The sequence below is a fragment of the Phoenix dactylifera genome, chromosome 1, assembly GCF_009389715.1.
Source record: "Phoenix dactylifera cultivar Barhee BC4 chromosome 1, palm_55x_up_171113_PBpolish2nd_filt_p, whole genome shotgun sequence".
NCBI classification, from domain to species: Eukaryota; Viridiplantae; Streptophyta; class Magnoliopsida; order Arecales; family Arecaceae; genus Phoenix; species Phoenix dactylifera.
The window spans coordinates 27,440,554-27,460,433 of record NC_052392.1 but is presented as its reverse complement, the minus strand read 5'-3'; the positions used below and the strand labels follow the sequence as shown (position 1 = coordinate 27,460,433).

Here is a 19,880-nt window from a genome sequence, read left to right as displayed (position 1 = left end):
AGAAGAAGGAGGCTTACCTCAGATGAGGGCGAGGTCGACGGCAGCGGGGAAGTCGGCGATGGTGGTGAGAAGTCGGCCGGGTGATGGAGCTAGGGCATCGAGCGATAGAAAATGAGGAGAGGGGGCCGGGCGAGCGGTTGGGGGGTTTTATGTTTTCTAACGACGCTTTTTAGCGTCGTCGTTTCTAAAAGTTTTAACGACGCTTTAGAGCGTCGTTGTTTCTGGAGATTAACCGACGCTAGGAAAAAGCGTCGGCAAAGGTTGGGTCGAGCCAAACTTTACCGATGCTTTACCCTAGCGTCGGGAAAAGAAAGTCGCCAAAACCCACATTTGTTGTAGTGATTCTTCTGATTTTCTTGACTTATAAAACTTCACAATTAAGCCAATATCATTAGTACACAACATGATCTCAAGTATTTTGTGATCATCAAAATTCATCCTTTAGGGTTGACATATTCATATACCAAAGCTATTACGTTGGCCTTCTACAAATAAAGATAAGGTTAGTGAAAGAATCAAGGTTCTAAAAAAACTAAAGGGCCACAACATAGAAACAAACCTTGACGACCATCCTGAATGCCATGCAAAGGAAGGTGTCAGTTGTACAATTTGATAGTTTTGACCCTATCCTCAAGGAGGACAATCCTTTAGTCCAACTCTCAGGCAACTCGAAGAGTTTGCCAACTTGATGTTGTTGAGCTTCACCGACCAACCAGGCTCATGCACCTTGGCCTTCGGCATGTTGAGGAGGAAGAGATGGAATAACTTCCACCTTGGGATGCACCTTCGCCCGAGGGGCTTCGACTGCATCTTGGACCTCTTGAGAGGTCGAAGCAATATGGATCTTCTTAGTAGGGGGAGCATCCCTACGGTCACCATTCACCCTATTCTTGGGGTTAGTAGCCTTCTTAAGCAATGCTGGATCTAAGCTGCAGATATCTACACAATAAAAAAGAAGCAAATTAGATAGCTTGTACTGATTACAACTCATATAACAAAAAGAAAAAGAAGGTCATTACCGTTGGGCTTGGGTAGGCTCAAACTAATGCTCACTAGAGTCTACTCGATTGGCTAAAAGTTTCCATACAGAAGGAACCTCGGTTCGACATTGATCGTCTAGTACCTTTTGCTTCTCATCGGACAGACTAGGGGTCTGATTCAAAGCTTTCCTGGGCAACCCCCGTATCATGTTAAAGCCCCAAGACTGCTCAGACAACATGAAAAAGTAGCCACCCTTTCATTCGTGGACTGAAGAGGGACCACCCTTGATCAACTAGCAACCCTTCTGAGCTAAGAAGTACCACCAGCCATGCTCCTTGGGGTGCTCTTTCAAAACGTATAGAGCTCTGAAGAGCTCAACGGTGAGCTAGATACCATGTAGAGTAGAGAAGGACAAGAACTAAACTATAATCCTCCAAGAGCTGGGGACTAGTTGGGCAGGCACCAAGTGGTATCGATCTAAAAGCTGACCTATGAAAAATAAAGGGGAAATCTCATCCCTTCCTTCAAAGTGTCCTTGTCCAGGCAGAGTTGAGCTGGAAGACAACTAGAGGCTCTTTCATTAGGTCTCGATAGCCTTAAAAAGAAGCTACGAGGAATAAAAAAAAGATATCCTAATCCTATCTAAATTTATTTGTTGCCCTGCAGCCCAAGAGGGGGATAAATTGGATTTTTTAAAACTTTTCTTCTAAGTACAGCGGAATAAAATAATTCTTAAGTAAATGACTGAAATATAAATGCAATAATCAAAGTAAGCAATGCACACACACAAATACAAAGGTTTTATAGTGGTTCAGTGCTATCCTGCACCTACATCCACTCCCCAAGACCTCTTAAAAATTTTCACTATAAGCCTTTCTAATTATAGTGCGGTTGTTTACCGAGTTCACAATCCAATTTGTTATTTTTCCGGGATCATAACGAACCCAGTTGGTTTCTTCCCAAAGGCTCACCAACTAAAATCTTTTACACAATCTAATTCAGGTTTAGATTAAACCTCCCCCAAGTTTCAATACTTAAAACTTGTTACAAGAATGATATGAAAGGATTAGAACATATAAATTATTACTCGAAAAATTAAATGCACAAACTCAGAAAAAAATGAGCAATAAATTTGTTGCTGGCACTTTGAATGAAATTGATGAAGATCCGCTAACTTCCAGAGCTAAGAACTTGATCTTGATTGCTGAAATGTATGCTTTGAATGCTTCAAACTTGAATGCACACTTCTTGCTCTATCTTCGATGGCTCTCTTAATAATTTGAATTTGAGGTTGTTGAGCCTTTTTTCCTCTCCTGTAATCTTCTTAATCCAAGTATAGTTCTCTTGTATTTATGGCTTCTGAGGATGAGGGAACACTCTCCTAGCCCTTAGACTCCAAGAACTAGCCGTTAGAAACAATTTTTCTCTGTTTTCACACTCTGCAAAAGTAGCCGTTACGCCTTCTAGCAAAATTGGAGTCAGCTCTTGAAGACCTGAAGTCGGCTCGGCTGAGTCGGGAGCCGACTCGAGCTCGGGCTCTTCAAAATTGAATTTTTGTCTTTCTTTGAGAGAGTCGACTCACGGACTGTTGGAGTCAGCTCGTCTACTGTTCATTAAAAACTATGTTTCTGCCTTTCACTAAGGGAGTCGATGCATGGACTGCTGGAGTCGACTCGAGCTCTGTGCCAAAGTTACTATTTGTGCCAGAGTTGACTCGAGGCTTCCAAGAGTCAGCTCCTTGACTATTCTTTTAGCTTTCTCTTTGAAAATCATCAGATCTCTTGCTATGCTGGCTACAAAATAACATTTTTCTTACAATATAAACATTAGTAATTATACCACAAAGTTTTGTGATCATCAAAATCAATTCTAGGATCAAGACTATTTGGTCCAAGATATTCTCCTCGGCATTACGACCATAAGGGGTGACTAATGGGGCTGTCTTCGAGCTAGAGGAGGATGAGCCCAAAGAACCCAACCTAAAGTTGGAGCTGGACGACAAGCTTACCAGTAAGCCACTAGACATGGCTCGTTTATCAGCTCATATTGTTATTCTACTCTTTAGATCTTCTTTCTTTACTCTTCTATTCTACCAAAGCTCTACCTGACTTAGGCATCGAACTATCTCCCATCGGATCGGTTCCGACCTTTGATCTTCTCTTTGCTTGCAAGTTGAACTCCCTCTCTGAGCGGATCTATATTGATTGTCAAATCTCCATCTTCATTAGACTGGTTTTGGTGGCAGCATAATCCATCATTAGTTGTCATCCCTCTCCTAAGCTTACCAACCCTAAAAATACTAGACGCAACTCATTGTAAGAATGCATCATCCAAATTCCTTTATTGTGTGAAATATGTATTCCAAGAAAATGGCATTGTGCTATTAATCATGTATAGCAAATGGACAATGGTTGTATCTTTCATGCGAGAGAAGGATTCACATTGCTTTACACGAATCCATCATTAGATCGCACAACGGTCAATTCAAGACCAATGCAAATGGATGAATGAGGAAGTTCGGAGTGTTTTGAGATCTATGGTGTGAACCAATAGTTGATGTTGCAAGAGAAAATCAATTACTCTTTCGCGTGAAAGACAAAACCCAAATGCATAGCAAACATGGAAATCAACTTAACATGGATATTTGATTCCATCGAGGCCGTATTATAGGAAGAAAAACTTGGCATTAGGGTGTTTTGATGGCATTCAAGCTTGTTCCAAGTTAGATAAAGAGCTACCTATTTCTTAACAAGTAGCGCTATTTCTTTGTACCACCTCCTAGACCTGAAAATGGTTGAAACCTGACTCGACTGTAAACCTAAGCTAATGACCCGAGCTCAATCCTACACGGTGTCACGCCGTCTTAGTCGTGTCGGCTTTGGTTCCATACCCAACACGTGGAAGGATCAGCCTAGGGTCGACAACCTCCTGCGGCGAACTTCTCCGGCGCCTTGAACTCTCCTTCCGGCACCTCTGCCTCCCTCTCCTCCGTTCACTTCCGTCTCTGTGGCTCCTCCACCCATCCTCATCGCCGGCGACTATCTCCTCCGGCTTCATCAAGAGAAGGTATCCCGGTTCACTCTTTCTTCGATTTTTTTTTTCTTGTATGTTTGTTTGTTGGTTAGCGATCTTGAGAAAGATGTTGGGATTTCACATAGTACCTTGTGATATAGGTCAAATTTGTTAAAGGAGATATATAGTTTTTAATAAAATAGCGATCTCTCAGTACGACCTAGTTTGACGGATGAATGCATTTCTGGGGCTGTTTGTATTTTTTAAATCTCAAATGATGATAATGATCTGTAGGATAATGATTTTGTACCACTTTTTTTTTTCAACCTAATTTTTAAATTTTTGCCTAGATATGGGTAATTTGTTGTCATGTGGGATCATTCTGGTACAAATCATTGATCATAAATTTATCGAAGAATCTATGAGTCAGTTAGGATGTGTTTTGTCTTGCATATTCTTGTAAGTACTTCTAGGAAGACTTCTGTTTTCTTGTGGCTATCTATAATTTAAGTTCTACTTCTGTTTGGGTGCTATCTATGGAAGGCTTATGATTTGTGGGTGGCTGCATTAGTCGCTGCATCTTTTTGTTGATCGTCAACCTCTTTTATAAGCTTGACTTGGACGGATCAAGGTATGATCTGTCAAAGTTTTAAATGTTGTTACTACTGGCCATTGACCTGACATCAATCCCATGACTTTGCATTGAATTCCTAGCTGAGGTAGCACTATACAAAAATGAATTCCTTCCATGAAACTTAGAGCACGAGTTTGTGGGTAGGGTACCTAACTTATTGGATTTGTATATGCTATTAAGAAGACATGTTTCATCTATTTGGGCATGCTCATTTACTGGGAAAACACTTGTACGTTTGTATGAAAGCAAGGGAAGGAAACTGAAAACTTCACAAAAATATCGCTTATAAACTCTGTAGAGAGTTGAATGCATGAATAAGAAGCAGAGAAAGGGAGTTGGGTTTTTGAAATCTATGGGTCTCTTTAAGGGTCATCGTTGTTGATTATCTTGGAAAAATGGGTGAAGGTGATCTTTACCCTTATTTTCTACATGGGAGGTTGGACTTACTCATCCTAGGTAAATTTAGAAAGGATATTTCTATATAAAGTGGATTTCATATGTTAATTTAGATCATTTGCAGAAATTTTGTAAAATTTTCATGGTACATAATTCAAAATCTTTGAGTTGTGTAACTGAGAATTGTTTTTACTTTGATGCAGTTCAATATGGCTACCCTTAGAAATCTGAAAATCAAGGCAGCTACCTGCAAGCGCGTTCTTAAGGAGCTTCATTCTTACGAGAAAGAGGTTGAGAAAGAAGCTGCAAAAACTGCAGACATGAAGGAGAAATGTGCTGACCCTTATGATCTTAAGCAGCAGGTATCTGAAAGAATGTTTTTCATTTTTATTTTACTTTTATATCAATATTGTATTGCTTTCACACCATGGTTTAGAACCCTAAAGTATCACAGGCTTTGCAGAATTATTAATTTGCATATTTATCTCTTCTATTTGTTCGCCTGCCACTTTCATATGATTATTCCACTAATCTGAAAACCATCCTCTTGATATAAGTTTTACTTAAACAACTTGCTAGATCAGTTTTCCTTAATGGAATTCGCAATTTAGCAAACATTTGAGGCCAACAGCTCAGCTGGTTGGCGCCTAGCTCTCCCCCCATATGAGAGATCTTAGGTTCAGTCTTGGGGTGTTGGGAATAACCACAATAGTGCTCAAAAAATTATTAGTGAATACTTAAGTGTGTATTTACAGACATTTGCGACATATATTTTTGTTACATTCTTTTTAAAAATTTTCCTCATGTTCCTGGTTTGAGTATCTTTCTCTATATTGAACAATTAATCTGCCATACAACAGAATCTGGGAGTGACATTCATCGTATAGTATATCCTTTAGTTCTGCACTCTGTGTCATCATGTACCGTTTTCTGCTTCTGAGTGTACTTAATGCTGGACCCTGCTTAAGATAAATCCACACTTTAGTTTAAGGGAAATGTGTTACATCATATAAGTGGAACTACCGGTGGATTAGGTGATGTCAGCCTTGTAGATACTTCGAATGTACAAAATATGAATCTGCTGCACTTTTTTTGGTCCAGAACTTATTTGGGAGGTTAACTAAAAAAAAGATGATCTGTGCAGCAGATTTAATAAATCTGTTTGCCAGATCTGATAGAACAAACTGGTTCTTGCTGCATAACTGCAGTGATTCGGAGGAGGAATACGACAAGTAGAAGTAAAAATTGAAGGAGAATATTAATGAGAACTAGTACAATAAGAAGAAAAGTAGACGAGAGATCAGAAAAAGAAGAGAAAAGTGGCCATATTCCTTTCAAATAAACTCATATAAAACATCAAAATTCACTGCCAGGATCCAATCATAACAGCCTTTTATTTTGTTTAGTCGGCTACCTATCCTACTCCAAACAGGACTATTCATTTTGGAATAACATTTAAACTAAATATCTGACTATGTCCTGGTTTTAAATTGACCAATTGAACCTCTTTTTGTTCCCTTTGAGGACTCTCAAAATTGATAATTTAAGCACCATTTTGACCAATTTCACCCAGTTAGAGTTATAATTTTCTTGAAAGAAGCCTTCATAACTTTACATGGCTGTGTTTTCCTTGTATGGGTTAGCGAAAGTGGTGTGTTTATTCTAGTGAAAAAAAGAAGAAAAGGAGTGAGAGTAATCATTCCTGAGGTTGATTATGTATTTTCATGGTTTCCAACTATATCAGAAAACAAGGATTTCTTATGTCCACATCTTTTTGATGTAGGTATCCGATGGTTGGTTTGATGGATCTACCTAGTTGACCTCTATGGGTTTCTAAAAACTGCACAAGACTTCCCTTGTGTTAGTCTTGATTTTGGCGAAGCATGAACCAATAGTCAAATGCTGCTAATGGTACACTTCGTATCTACATGCATGGATTAATAGCATGTGTTCTACTAAAATGCATGAAGCAAATACATGCCAAAGATCCATGCATTTGTATTAATAATGATATCATGACAAGCTGGACATTATCACAGCTATTGCAAAAGAAAGAAGGCATCTAATGAAGTGAATGTTCATGAATGTTTGTCTCTTGGAGTTTCCAAGCAGTACCTCTTAGTATTTTCTTGTAAGTATTTATTGCTTTTCTTTTGGTGTGATATATCATATTAACATAAGGGAATAAAAAGGGTTGCTGCATGTCTATGTTAAGTCTTTGTATGGAGTCGTTTTGCAAGTAAGAGAGCAACAAATGGAGTAGAGAAGCAATAGAGCGTTTTCACCACCTATAGTCTTATCCTTACCACATCCATATCTACTATAGAGGGATACGAGTAGTTGTATGCTTATGCTGCCCTTAACATAGTGGTATCAGAGCTAGATAGTCTGGCAATGGCAAATGGACAAGTAGCTATCCCTTGTCTTACCAACAATAATCTTGGGAACTACACTATCTAAATGAAGGCATTGTTTGGCTTCCAAGATATTTGGGATTTGGTAGAGAAGGTATATGTTGAGCCAGGATGAAGCAGTGCCGCACTAAGTTCAAAAGAACTCTTATACGGTTGTACCATCAAATATTTCTGAAGTATACCAATGAGATCAAGAATATCCTTTATTGGATTCATTATCATTGTAATCACACCCAAATATTTTGTTATCCAGCTATAGCTACATCTTTGAATATGCATTATGTACTTGATTGGACATGCTTTGGAAGTAGCTATGGCACCCTTAAGCTCAATAGTTCATGTGAAGCACCTTCATCAATATGCTTGTATATAGGACAATAGAGATGCTTTTAAGTTTGTGATAATATTCCTGTATCTAGAAACCTAAGGAATAATTTCTTCATTTGAATTAAATTTTAGCCAAGAGGTCTCTCCCAATTGGCATACTTGGGGGATGTATTTCCTAGTTTCATAGCAACATGCTACCTTTTGAGCATTTTATACTGACATATAATAATTTACAACTATGCATGGCAATTCAAATTTTTCTACAATACTTTTCTTTCTAGAGGGTGGGGTAAAGTTCTATAATACAATTCATTATCTAAGTGATTCAACCGCGAGATGGGAAAGCAGGAATTTTTTCATCTTCAATTCTGATTTAGTAGGGGCTAAGTTCCTCAAATAGGGAGAGTTTTGATCAAGAGGATCGGCACACTTGATGTGGACCACTATGGTCACTATAGGGAGGATTGGATAGGTTCCAATAGTGAGTTCCACCATATTGGAAACTTGAATTGTGCACCAAACTTTAGAAGGCCCAAACTTGCCAGTATGGTGTCCAATTGAGGCGCTCTTTTTTCTTTTGAAATTGGGTAAGTTTTGAAGCTCTATGACATGGTGCTACCTCATAAGCGTGCAATGTACTAAGCAATTTAGGGCCAAATTCCATTATTTCAGTCTCAAAATGGGCAATCAAAACAAAAATTTTCCATTAAGAAAAACTTTGGCCGAGCATATCCTCTAATCCGAGAAGAATGTGGCAAAGCGACTAAACACAAAGTTCATGTAGAACTTGAGACCTGCCTTCTGTGAAATTTTTGATTTTTATGATTATTTCCATTAATCATGTCTATTTCGGAAAAGTATATCCTCTTTTAACTGGACGAGGAATCCAACCAGAATTGTACAAGGGCAGACCTCACTAGTATAAATAAAAGCTTGTAACTTAGTTTTATTATTTATGGATGGAAAAAAGGGGACTTGGACCTTACTTTCGCCAATTTTTCTATTTTTTATATTTTCTTTGAGAGATTTGAGTTGAGCAGGTTGAATAAAATTCTTCTTTCTCTCTCTGGTCAAATTATTTACACTCTTATCCAAATTCTTTTTATACCCAAGCATCTCATAGAATGGTCAAGAAAATTGCTATTTACATAGATAGAGGTGTGCTTCGGTTCATTTTTTAAGTTAAAAGCTTTGGCAAGCTTTTGAGCAAGGAGTATGCAGTAATAATGGATCTACACTTGATAAATGCAGCTTGATTCAATGAGATCAAATTACCTAGTTTAATTTGAATCTTGAAGCAAATTAGTAAAGTGGTTCCTGACTTTTCCTTTAATCAAATCCAAAGAATTTTGACATAAAGCTCCAATGAACATGTGAAGCATAGAAGTTTTATGATGGTTGGTAGACACATGCACATTCTCAAGCTTCTTAAAACTTACCTCCTTAGATAGCTGTAGATTGGCTCCAGGAGATGGAAATTTAATTCAGTTCTTGAAAACTTGGTGGAATGCGGGAATAATTAAAGAGTTCGCTTAAAGAATTCCAGTGCTATACCTTGAATCAGCCAAATCAGCCAAGTTTGCTAGCATTCTCAAGTTTGCTAGCGTTCCCTAATCAAGCCAAATCAGCCATCAGTTTTCAATCTCTCTTCATAACATACCTTTTCCTTGGGTTCCATAAAGACTTTTGAGATTTTGTTCTCTAAACATAGCCACTCAAGCTTTACTCTGAATAATTGATTTTTCTCCGTAACCAAGCAAGAAGAGTCTTTCACCTTCATTGCAGCATGCCTGCTCTTAAAACTCCATAAGGAATTTGGCTGTTTTTTTGACCCGAATATTGCCAACCAAGCATCCCTCAGCCTTAATCGACTGACTTCAGTAGCGATAAGCGAATTCATTTTCTCCCTGAACTAAACTTCTTGTTTGCAGAAATGATCATCCAATAGGGAGACCATTAGTTCAGATTTAGTAGAGCTTAACTCCAGCCTAACTTGCTCATTTTGCTGAACAGGAAAGTCAAAATAATTCTTGCTCCAAGTTTTTGTCCCTACTTTAATGGCATTTGGCTTCATAACAAAAACACAGAGGACAACCTTTAATTTACAATTACCATGCTTCGCTATTGCTTTACTGATCTCTAAGGTCACTTTGTTGAATACTTGCTTATGATAAATGTTATATCTTGTATTAACCCAAGCTGTTTCTGCAATAATTGATATCCATTATCTGATGTTCAAGATAATAAATCCTATTTGCTATATATGTCATACAAGTATCCATTGTTTCAGCATAAGTGCATACCAGTGCTTAAGTTCTTTGAATTCCATGACCAAAATCAAAAAGATCATCAAGACATGAAATTTCAGCTCAAGGTTGGAAGTCTGCTGTAACTACTTTTTATCCGAAATATTTCAACTGGGCCAAACATAACAGGATGATGAGTTTGAACACAAATTGATAAAAAAATATTTTGTTTCTTCAGATGTGGCCAAACAGAACAGGATGATGAGTTTGAACACAAATAGATAATGGCTTATTTTGTTTCTTCCAATGCGCAAAGAACTTGGTTGAAGCTAAAGCCATAATAACTGATACAGTGATAGCTGTAAAACCTGCTGCATGGTTCCAGAATGCTTTGGTCGGTATGTGTTAAGATATTCTTGTTTTGGCAAATTTTTTGGATTCTAAAGTCACTGAAATGAACTGCAAAATGAAATTTCAGATCTTGATCAGTAAAGATTAAATTTTATAATTTAGGCACTACCAAATTACTTTTCTGATCCAGTCATGCCAAGACTGTATAATGTTGAAGTAGGCTCATGAAACTTAGAACCATCGATAATTCTATCAAGACGATTATGCATATTCACCAAAAACTGGATTACGACCTCCTCTACAAACTTCAAGCATATAGGAAAAAATGTTAGTTTGCAACTGAATTGCTCCAACCATACTACTATACCAAATGCTTCTATCATGCTGGATGATATTTCCATCATCAATAAATTAATGGTATATTTCTCACTTGGATCATGTATGTATATCAACCATGAGTGACATGGTCTGTTGAACCGGTATGTACCGGCCGGTTCAGTACGTATCGATCCCCACTGGATGGTACAGCCACATAAAACAGTTCGGAGCCGGAACCAAGTGGGGAAGAAGAAAGAAGAGAAAGAGGAAGAAAGAAGAGGAAGAAGAAGAGGAAGAGGAGAAGAAGAAGAAGAGAAGAAGAAGACGGCTCGGCGTACCTCGGGCCGACCCCCTCCCGAGCACCCCGATGTGTGCCGGCCCTCCCAACGGTTCCTTCCATGCTCGCGGGAGGGGGAAAGAGAGGAGAAGAGAGGAGGAGAGAGGGGAAGAAAGGAGAGGAGGAGAGAGTTCGGGAAGGAGGAAGAAGAAGGGAAAGGGAAAAAAAAGAAAAGAAAAAAAAATCTTTCCGCGAGCGGGGAATCGCTCGTGCTCGCATGCGATTCCACGCGCAGGGAACCTCGCTTCTGCTCAGTTCCCCGCGTTCACACTGTTTCCTTATGCCCGCGCGCAGTTCCTCGCGCGGGGCAGCGAGCCCACACGGTACTGCGCGCGAGTCCACGTGGGGCCGCATGGGCATTTAATGCCACAGAGTGGCATTTAGCTAAAACGCGGGCGCACGCGCGCGTCGGCTTTTTTTTTTTGTGGTTCCGGTGCCGAACCAATACCGGAGCCCACCGGTATGCCGGTTCGCTCGGCTCAGCGGATACTGATGAGTGATACATATCATAATTATATCTATCTAATAAATAGCACTGCCTTAAGAAATGTTGAAATCAGCATTTTATTTTTAATTTTCTGTTTTCACTTTGTGTATCTTCTTTTTCATTAATATTATGCTGATGGATAATAATCTTCTATCCATCCAATCATGCATAATGATGAAGCTGAGCAGCCTTAAATCTAACCTGTTACTTGTGGCTATTTCCATTGCATGAAATTGCTGTGTTCCACCATTGATATGGGGTAGTGCAGAAGTGAACTAGAAAATGAACTGGAAGCACTTCTTTATAAATCAATATACATACTAGTTCACCATGTGAAGCACTATGAAGGCCCAAAGTTTTGATGAAAATGGAAGGTGATATTGGCTTTTAGTTTGGAATTTAAGCTTCAGACACAAGCCCACCTTGATGAGCGCTTGAAAACCATAAAATTTATCATTTTTTGTTGAGAAAAACCTTACAATTTTTCTTGATTCTTGAACATTATCTGGCTGATCAGTGCTTAAATCCCCTAAACTTTGGTTATTGTTCTTTCAAGCAGAGGAAAATGCAATCTTCAAATCTGATGATGGTAAACTTTAAAAGTTCTCATTATGGCAACTAAAAGGTTTGCAAGGAGCCTTCATATGGTTTTATTTGGGTAAAAGTGTTGGTAGTAGGCTGTTTAGTAGGCACTAAAAGCAATTGTATTACCGATGCAGGGAATAGCCCCTTCATCAGTACATCATTGCTTTTAATGCCTACTACTAAGGGTAGTATTATATCATGGTGGTAGCTATTCCACAAAGCAAAAAAAAAAAAAAAGGAAAAGAAAATACAAAATATTTTTTGTATGAAGTTATGTATTCAAACAATTTTGACCATTTTGGCTAACTGATAAAACAAACTGATTGTATTACTTGACATCATACCACATTTTCTGAGGATGGTTTTATCTTTTATCCATCGAACTAGGAAAACAAAGAAAATGTTTTCTTAATTTTTCCCAACATGCATGAGGTTAATCAACATAAGAAAGGGGCATATATTCAACGTATTGTAGCATGTGTTGTTTTACTTAACTTCAATATATCATTGATTGAATTCCAATGATTTGGGCAGGAGAATGTGTTGGCAGAGTCAAGGATGATGGTTCCTGATTGCCACAAACGACTGGAAGCTGCACTTGCAGACTTAAAAGGAATATTGGTATATATGCTTTCTCGCAGACAACTACTGTTAACATTGTTAATTAAACCTTACTAATACTATTCTATTGCAGGCTGAGTTGAAGGAGTCGAACCAGCAAGGCATTGAAATTGAGGAAGCTGATAATATCATTACAGAAGTTGAGGCATTATTTCAAACAGCAGAGGATTAGAAGTTAAAAATGAAATGAAAATGTTGTGATATTTGATGTTCTGGTATATGGGCTGCTCCATATATACTGAAAGCTTTTTAATGAATGCTGGTCATGTCGGCTGCTGGATCTTTGTAGTTATCCAATTTTACCAGGAATATGTTAGTAACTTCCTTTTGAAATCTTTTTATGTTAGTTTGACATTATCTGAAATTATTTTTGCCCTCCTATCTTGCTTGCACTGCAACTATTACAAGAAAGCACGTTCACAATAACCATCCGCTGAGTTTATTTTGCAGAATAGCTATTATTATTACTCTTTCATTAATATGTTTCCTAATCTTTGATTGTTAGACCATTCCCTCAAGCATTTTGTCAGCTATGCTACATTGCAGAATCTCACTCGTTATATCTACCTCTTTTCTATGCAGATCAAATTTCAACAGTTTCATTCATCATGAGTCTATGAGCGATTCATCTCTAAGATGCTGGTGAAAGGAGTCCATGGCTGGCATTGCTTGCTTTTGTTTTATTCCTACATCGGGATGAGTCTATGTCAGCCCTAGGTTCAATATTTTCTTGACAACAGGGTAGAACTTCAACTATCACTAGTAGTAGATACATGAAAGATAATCAATTTGAATTTATACCTGAAAGATCAATGAGGAAGTTTTTTTTTTACTTAGACAAATAATAAAAGATGTAAATAGAAGGAAAAAGGTTTTTTTTTTTTGATTTAGAGAAAGCTTGTGATGGGGTGTCTAAGTAGGTAATTTGGTCTGCTTCAAGATCAAGAAGGAAATTATTCATAGAAGACATACTGAAATAATGGAAGATGTGCATGCTAGGGTATCGCCATGGTATGGCAACTATTTTTATGGTCATAATAGGTTTATACTTAATCCATATCTTTTTGTATTAATTATGGATGAAGTCACAGCTAATATTCAGGAAGGTATAGTACTGTTCATATTATTTGTGGGTGATATAATATTGATTTATGAAAAAACAAGATTAAATATTTAGTAGAACAAATAAAGAGTATGGGAAATGTAAATGAGAATGAAAATAAATATATAATATCAATCAAAATTGACCAATAATAGATACCATGGAGTGGCTAATTTTGTTATTTAGAACCTATTGTATAAAATAATGGAGAGATAGATGAAGATTATGTTATAGAATAAGAGTGGGTTGGATAAATTAGAGATGTATTTGGAATATCATGGGATAGGCATATACCTTGGAGATTTAATGGAATATTGTGTGATAGGCCTATAATGTTGTATAGTTTAGAGTGACTTATGAAAATAAAATGAGAGTTGCACAAATGAAAATGTTAAGATGGATGTGCAGTCAATTTAGGATGGAATGATTAAGAAATAATGATATCATATAAGCTATAGCAACTGCAGAAGTTAAAGAACTAAGTGATAAAAAATTAATTGAGATTGTATAGATATTTACAATAAAGATATGAGGAGGTTTCTATGAAGATTTTTGATACTTTAGAATCTCTTAAAGGTTGGAAGAAAAATACAGAAAAATCTAAATTAATATAGATGGAGGTTATGAGGAAGGACACGAAGAATCTGGTCTGAGCGATTAATAAAATCATGGGGTATGGATTCGATTAGGGCCAAGTTTAATCAACATGATTCATTAATGAAGGTTTTAAGGACATTAACAGTGCTGGGGGGATCAGTCTAGCAGGTGATCCGGACACCAAGGCGGCTTAAGGCCATTTATATGGGTCCACTTGAATTTGTAGATCAGGTCGATCGGACTCGATATCGGGTTTCTTTGATCTTCTAGAGAGGAGAGAAAATGAGAGGGAGAAAGAGAGGGATGGTTCTCTCTCTCCTCTTCTTTCTTTCTTTCTTTCACGGTAAACAGGGGAGAAAGGGAGGTGGGCTAGTGGCCGTCATGGTCATGGTCCGACAGTGTACCAGCAGGCAGTGGCGGCGGCCAGCAGACGGCGGCCGGTGGCGGGGGGTGGCTGGTCGGATTCAGCCCAAAAATAGAGCCGGATAAGGAGAATTTTGGCTCGGTTGTTCTCGAAAGAAGGGGAAAGAGAACTAAAACAGGAGTACCCTATTTTGGATGTAAATCCGGCGATTGCCAACTCCAAAAAGGCTAAGAACAACGGCTAGAAGCCTAAGAAAGAAAGGGAAGGCGAAGAATTCTCACCTCGGTCCGATGAGGTTCCGACGACCTTTTTTCAGCGACGAATTGAAAGGGATGCTCGGAGAGGGAAAGCTTGAATCGAAGGATTTTTAGCCTATTCTTCTATGGATATGAAGGAGGAGGATGCACAATCTTAAATAGATAAAGGTCCGAGCTTTCGATGTTCGACTAAGCTTGAAACTCAGCTTTTTCCAATCGCGATCGTGATCGAAATGGGGAGGAAGGAGACTCCCAGCTGGAGTCCTCCTCTCCCATTTTCATCACGTGCGGGGCACGTGAAAGGCTGGGTTGGCCTCTTCGGGCCGGCCTACAAGCCCAATTCAAGTGCGGGCTGGTCAATGGACCGGGCCCTTACAGGAAGACTATAACTTGGGCTAACATAGATGTTGAAACATGACCATTGGACTTGATTGATTCCATTCCCAAGCAAAGTGATGTGTAAGTATGTTAGTCTTTATTGAATCTAACTATGCTCTTCTATCTAGAAGTGGATAATTTACATTGTTCTTATTTGTTATAGGTCTTCATGTGGTGTGTTTGCTATGATGTATGCAGTATTGGGATGGCATAGGCTGGAATTGCTGGTTGACGCAAGTAATGACTATTATGCTTTTTAGTGTTAGTTATTACATGTTTTCTTTATGCTTAGGTGCATGATGGCATAAACTAGATAACTTTCTACGGGCTATATTTAGATCCAAATTTTGGCTGAACTTATTTTTATTGGATTCCAATCAACAAGGAGAGGTCAAGGATGATGTGCCTATGTTGGCTGACCATATGAATGGTCCCACCATTCTTTGACACTTGGGTAAGATAGTTGATATCACTCTAAACCCGTAAAAACTTGAATTACAATTTTTATTATTTTTAGTCTTGTCCTAGTTTCAGTTTGAACATAACATTCATTGATCCACAACTGCATCATATTTGGTATAAACTACATTCTAGAAACTACCAATATCATACTCTTGATGAAGCATTGCATTGATTTAGATGATGCTTTATTGTGTCAATCATACTATACCGTACTGGCCCGGTTCGGTACTGGTATCCGGTATGGATGGCGTACCGATACTTAGTACAGAGGATACGCCAAAAAAACTCTGTCTTGTACCATACCGATACCGTGCTAGTGTGGTACCGGTACGGAATCCGATGCCGGAACCACGAATCTTGGTGTCAATCATGCCAATTCCAACTAGGCACATTGAAATATAATCCTTGACAACTACGTAAGCCAGTCAATTTAGTTGGGCACCATTGACATAAGCCCCAGCATAAGCCTATTCAGTCCATGCCGGCCTGTACCGGTACATATATGGTCAACCTGAAGTAGCATGGGTTTCACTGTAGGACTGAATAGTACACTTGAGTAGTTCAGTGCTATTACTTGTTCTTGTTGTACAAAGCATTAAGAAGAACTTAAAAAGAAAAAAAAATGCATGCATTGAAAGCAGGGGTCGCAATTCAACAGTTTGGATGCATTTCATCTATCTGAATGAATTCTGACGAAAAAGTTACGGATAAACATCAGCACAAAGATCTTCTCGTCACCTGATTTGTATTTTAAACACGATTATATATACTTATCCAGAAGAAAGATGTCCAACCTGAGTCATCTTCATATGCACAAGAGATTGTTATAAGTTTATGTGGCAAAAAAACGATACAAGATATTTCAGAAGAACTCTTAAAGTTATGCTTTGACAATTGGCAGAAATATAAAGCAAGAGATGATGTCACATACATATTACAGATATGCTGTAGCATAATCCAAGCCTAAGAACATTGTGAACATAAGTAACACAAAGCTATCAATACAAGTTTATGGGATCAGTCATACAGAACACAAGCAAACCAAATGAAAAGCTTGGATGGGACCTAGAGCATAACATGAATCAGGTCTCAGCCAAAGTTCTGAGCGAGGAGTATGTGGCATGACGAAATCACATGATATTAAAATCATGAAGCAGGAATACCTAAAACTGTTCTGCCTGTGAATAAGTTTAGAGCACGGATGTTGTGGAGATGCCTCCATGGGAACAACAGCAGAGCACATTGCCTTCCCTTTTTCCCCCCAAAACAGATTGTTGCCTTAGCTTTTTTATCAGAAAGTTTGAACATCTTTAATTGCTGAAAATCTGTAAAGCTAAGAATGGGTTGTTCTTCTCTTCAGAGAAAAGGGCAGATGGATCGTGAATGTTGTTATAAATGACAATTTCACAAAGTCTAGTTACATGTAATGCACCATGGAACAGAACATCCATTTGATTTAGATTGCTAACTGGCTATAGTCTTATTTTTATCGATCCTAAAGATTGAATAGTTACTCCAGGCAGCTTACTGTTTGATGTATATATGCTTCATTTGAGCGTTCCATAACATTTTCCTTTTTGATATGTATAGCTAAATAAGGTTTAGAAAGGAAACTTTCTATCAAGTCACTCAATTGGTACTGCATACAGTCTCATTAACACATTTTTCGTGTCATGTTTTATATTGGTTGTTTGAAAATGCTCTCATGCTTACTGGATCTACATACAGATGGTATGTTACTAAAGACTCTATTTTAAGGTAAGCTCAAACATGACATTGAATTGCAAAAATAATTTCCAGCAGGATCTGAGTCTATTATGTTTAGGATGCATGTTGTTTTTCCAATGGTACTAATTAAATGCTGATTTCTGCTTTCTATATCACTTTATGTCACTTGGACACCAGCATTCCATCCACTTGCCCAATCAGCAAGATAGATTATTTTTTATTACATTTCAAAAGAGAGGGAGAACTATTGGTTTGCAAAGCAATTAAAACTCACTTGTTGGTTTTCCTTGGAGCTAGTTTGCATGATCTACAGCACTCGTTTTCCAATTTCACTGCAGCATCATAACTGAGCAATTGGAGTGTAGCAAGAAGTATGGGTTCGGGTTGGGTGTGATCTGTCGGCTTTCGATTGGGAAGAATGTGTAATGTAACCAGAGCATCAAATTGCTGCAGTCTAGTTTATGTTTTTATGACATATATCATCGAAGAACAAGTGAGCTTGATTGGGTTTGATTTTATTAATGATTATAGACCATAATAGTTTAGACTTTCTGTAAGATCCAGTTTGGTTCCCATTTTGCAAGAAAGATTGGCTAGTGGAACAAAGAACAGTAGTTTTGTAATCTATGCTATGTTGTTTGAACTACACAAATTTTTTCTTGATGGATGCTTTGAGGCTCAAACAGAAGACTACAAATGCTCTAAATACAGATGTGTGGTTACCTTTTTCTGTAAAGCTTCCCATGTAATGGTTTGAGAGGAGAGAGAATGCCCTAATCTTAATCTATATTGCTAAATATTCTCATGAGGTAGGGTGTCCAGAGTGGATGTACACGATCGTTTCTGATTAAGCAGCCTTTTTATGATTTTTGGCCATTCCAGGTATTGGTTGGGCCATTCAGTGTAGAATGGGATGCAAATTATGGCATGCATGACATCGTAATAAACCATGAACCATGTCTCGACTAATGGACGTAATTCAAATATTCCTAATGATTCTAAATTAGGAACATTGACCTCTGCATGGATTCACATACAAGTTCCCAAGCCATAAAATGTTTGGGCTGAATGGTAATGAGCCAAGCATTTATATTACATTTAGCTCATCCTTCGTAGCTCAATAAACTAGTGAGAACCACATATGGAATTCTAAACTAGCGTTTGTTTAGAGTTGATGCAGGAGATCCAGTGGCTTATAGTATTTGTTTCTAAGATAGTTAAACATCGAAGTCAAGCTGGGGCCCTTTTTTTTGTTGAAACCCAGCCTGAGCTATTAAAGTAAGAAAATAGATAAATGTGGCTAGTATTTTAACTATAGCTGGAATCAAATCCTATTCTTAGAGAGAAGGTTAGAGGAGTATTATTCATTTAAACATTATTTCAGCTTGTATGTGTATATTGGGTGAGATTGGTTGGTTTACATTTCATTAAGCAACATTATGTTGAATTGCACTGCATCAAGAATAGATTCAACTGGGATCTAACCATGTAATTGTGTAGGGGCTGTCTAGGGGCTGTCTAAATCACTGTTCTCACTGTTCCCTCTGTGGACGGGGACTAAATCTCTTTATGATTGGACCATCTCTCCTCTCTTCCTGCTATTCTCTCTCTCTCTCTCTCTCTCTCTCTCTCTCTCTCTATATATATATATATATATATATATATATATATATATATATATATATATATATATATATATGTATGTATCCTTTTTTTCTTTATAATTAGGATGTGGTCACATATTAGGATAGTGTTCCAAGGGATATGGTACCATATTAGCATTAAGCCCTACATGGATATATCTTTCAGCTAGACTAGAATATGGTTCCATATTTAACTTAAATTCAAATCCAAGCTTAAAGATAAGGGAAGAGATAACAATTAATACAGAGATTAAATTACTCAATGTCCCACTATCTCTGTAGATATCTATCATCCCTTCTCAACTTGGTAATGAAATTTGACCTGAATGGTATTGTACCAAACATTTATATCGGGATGGTAATAGTATTGCAAATTAGGGGGTGACCTTCATCGCTAAGCACATTGGTAACTGTTACGGGGGAATTTAGCCACCATGCCCCACGTGACCGACACGCGCGCCCAGGAAGACTACGGCAGTCCCTTGATCTAGCAATCCGACCCCGAGTCGGATATCTTCGGCTCCGCAGCCCGACCCCGAGTCGGCTGCCCCTTGATCCAGCAATCCGACCCCGAGTCGGATATCTTCGGCTCCGCAGCCCGACCCCGAGTCGGCTGCCCCTTGATCCAGCAATCCGACCC

The 19,880-nt window shown here is 38.2% G+C and overlaps 1 protein-coding gene across 1 annotated transcript; it reads left to right on the top strand.

Moving 5' to 3' along the window:
* Positions 1–3,824: 3,824 nt before the first annotated feature.
* LOC103718351 (tubulin-folding cofactor A-like) lies at positions 3,825–13,090 on the top strand. Its single transcript, XM_008807135.4, has 4 exons — positions 3,825–4,047; positions 5,227–5,385; positions 12,623–12,709; positions 12,783–13,090. Exons 2-4 carry the CDS (start codon positions 5,233–5,235, stop codon positions 12,879–12,881), a joined length of 339 nt encoding a protein of 112 aa, XP_008805357.1. The 5' UTR covers positions 3,825–4,047; positions 5,227–5,232; the 3' UTR covers positions 12,882–13,090.
* The last annotated feature ends 6,790 nt before the right edge of the window (positions 13,091–19,880 follow it).

What these genes read in the sequence shown, in the direction of transcription:
- LOC103718351 (XM_008807135.4), top strand. Translation starts at nt 5,233, where the DNA reads ATGGCTACCCTTAGAAATCTGAAAATCAAGGCAGCTACCTGCAAGCGC. An exon ending in CTTATGATCTTAAGCAGCAG is followed by an intron (nt 5,386 to 12,622) that starts GTATCTGAAAGA and finishes TGATTTGGGCAG; the next exon opens with GAGAATGTGTTGGCAGAGTC. An exon ending in CAGACTTAAAAGGAATATTG is followed by an intron (nt 12,710 to 12,782) that starts GTATATATGCTT and finishes ATTCTATTGCAG; the next exon opens with GCTGAGTTGAAGGAGTCGAA.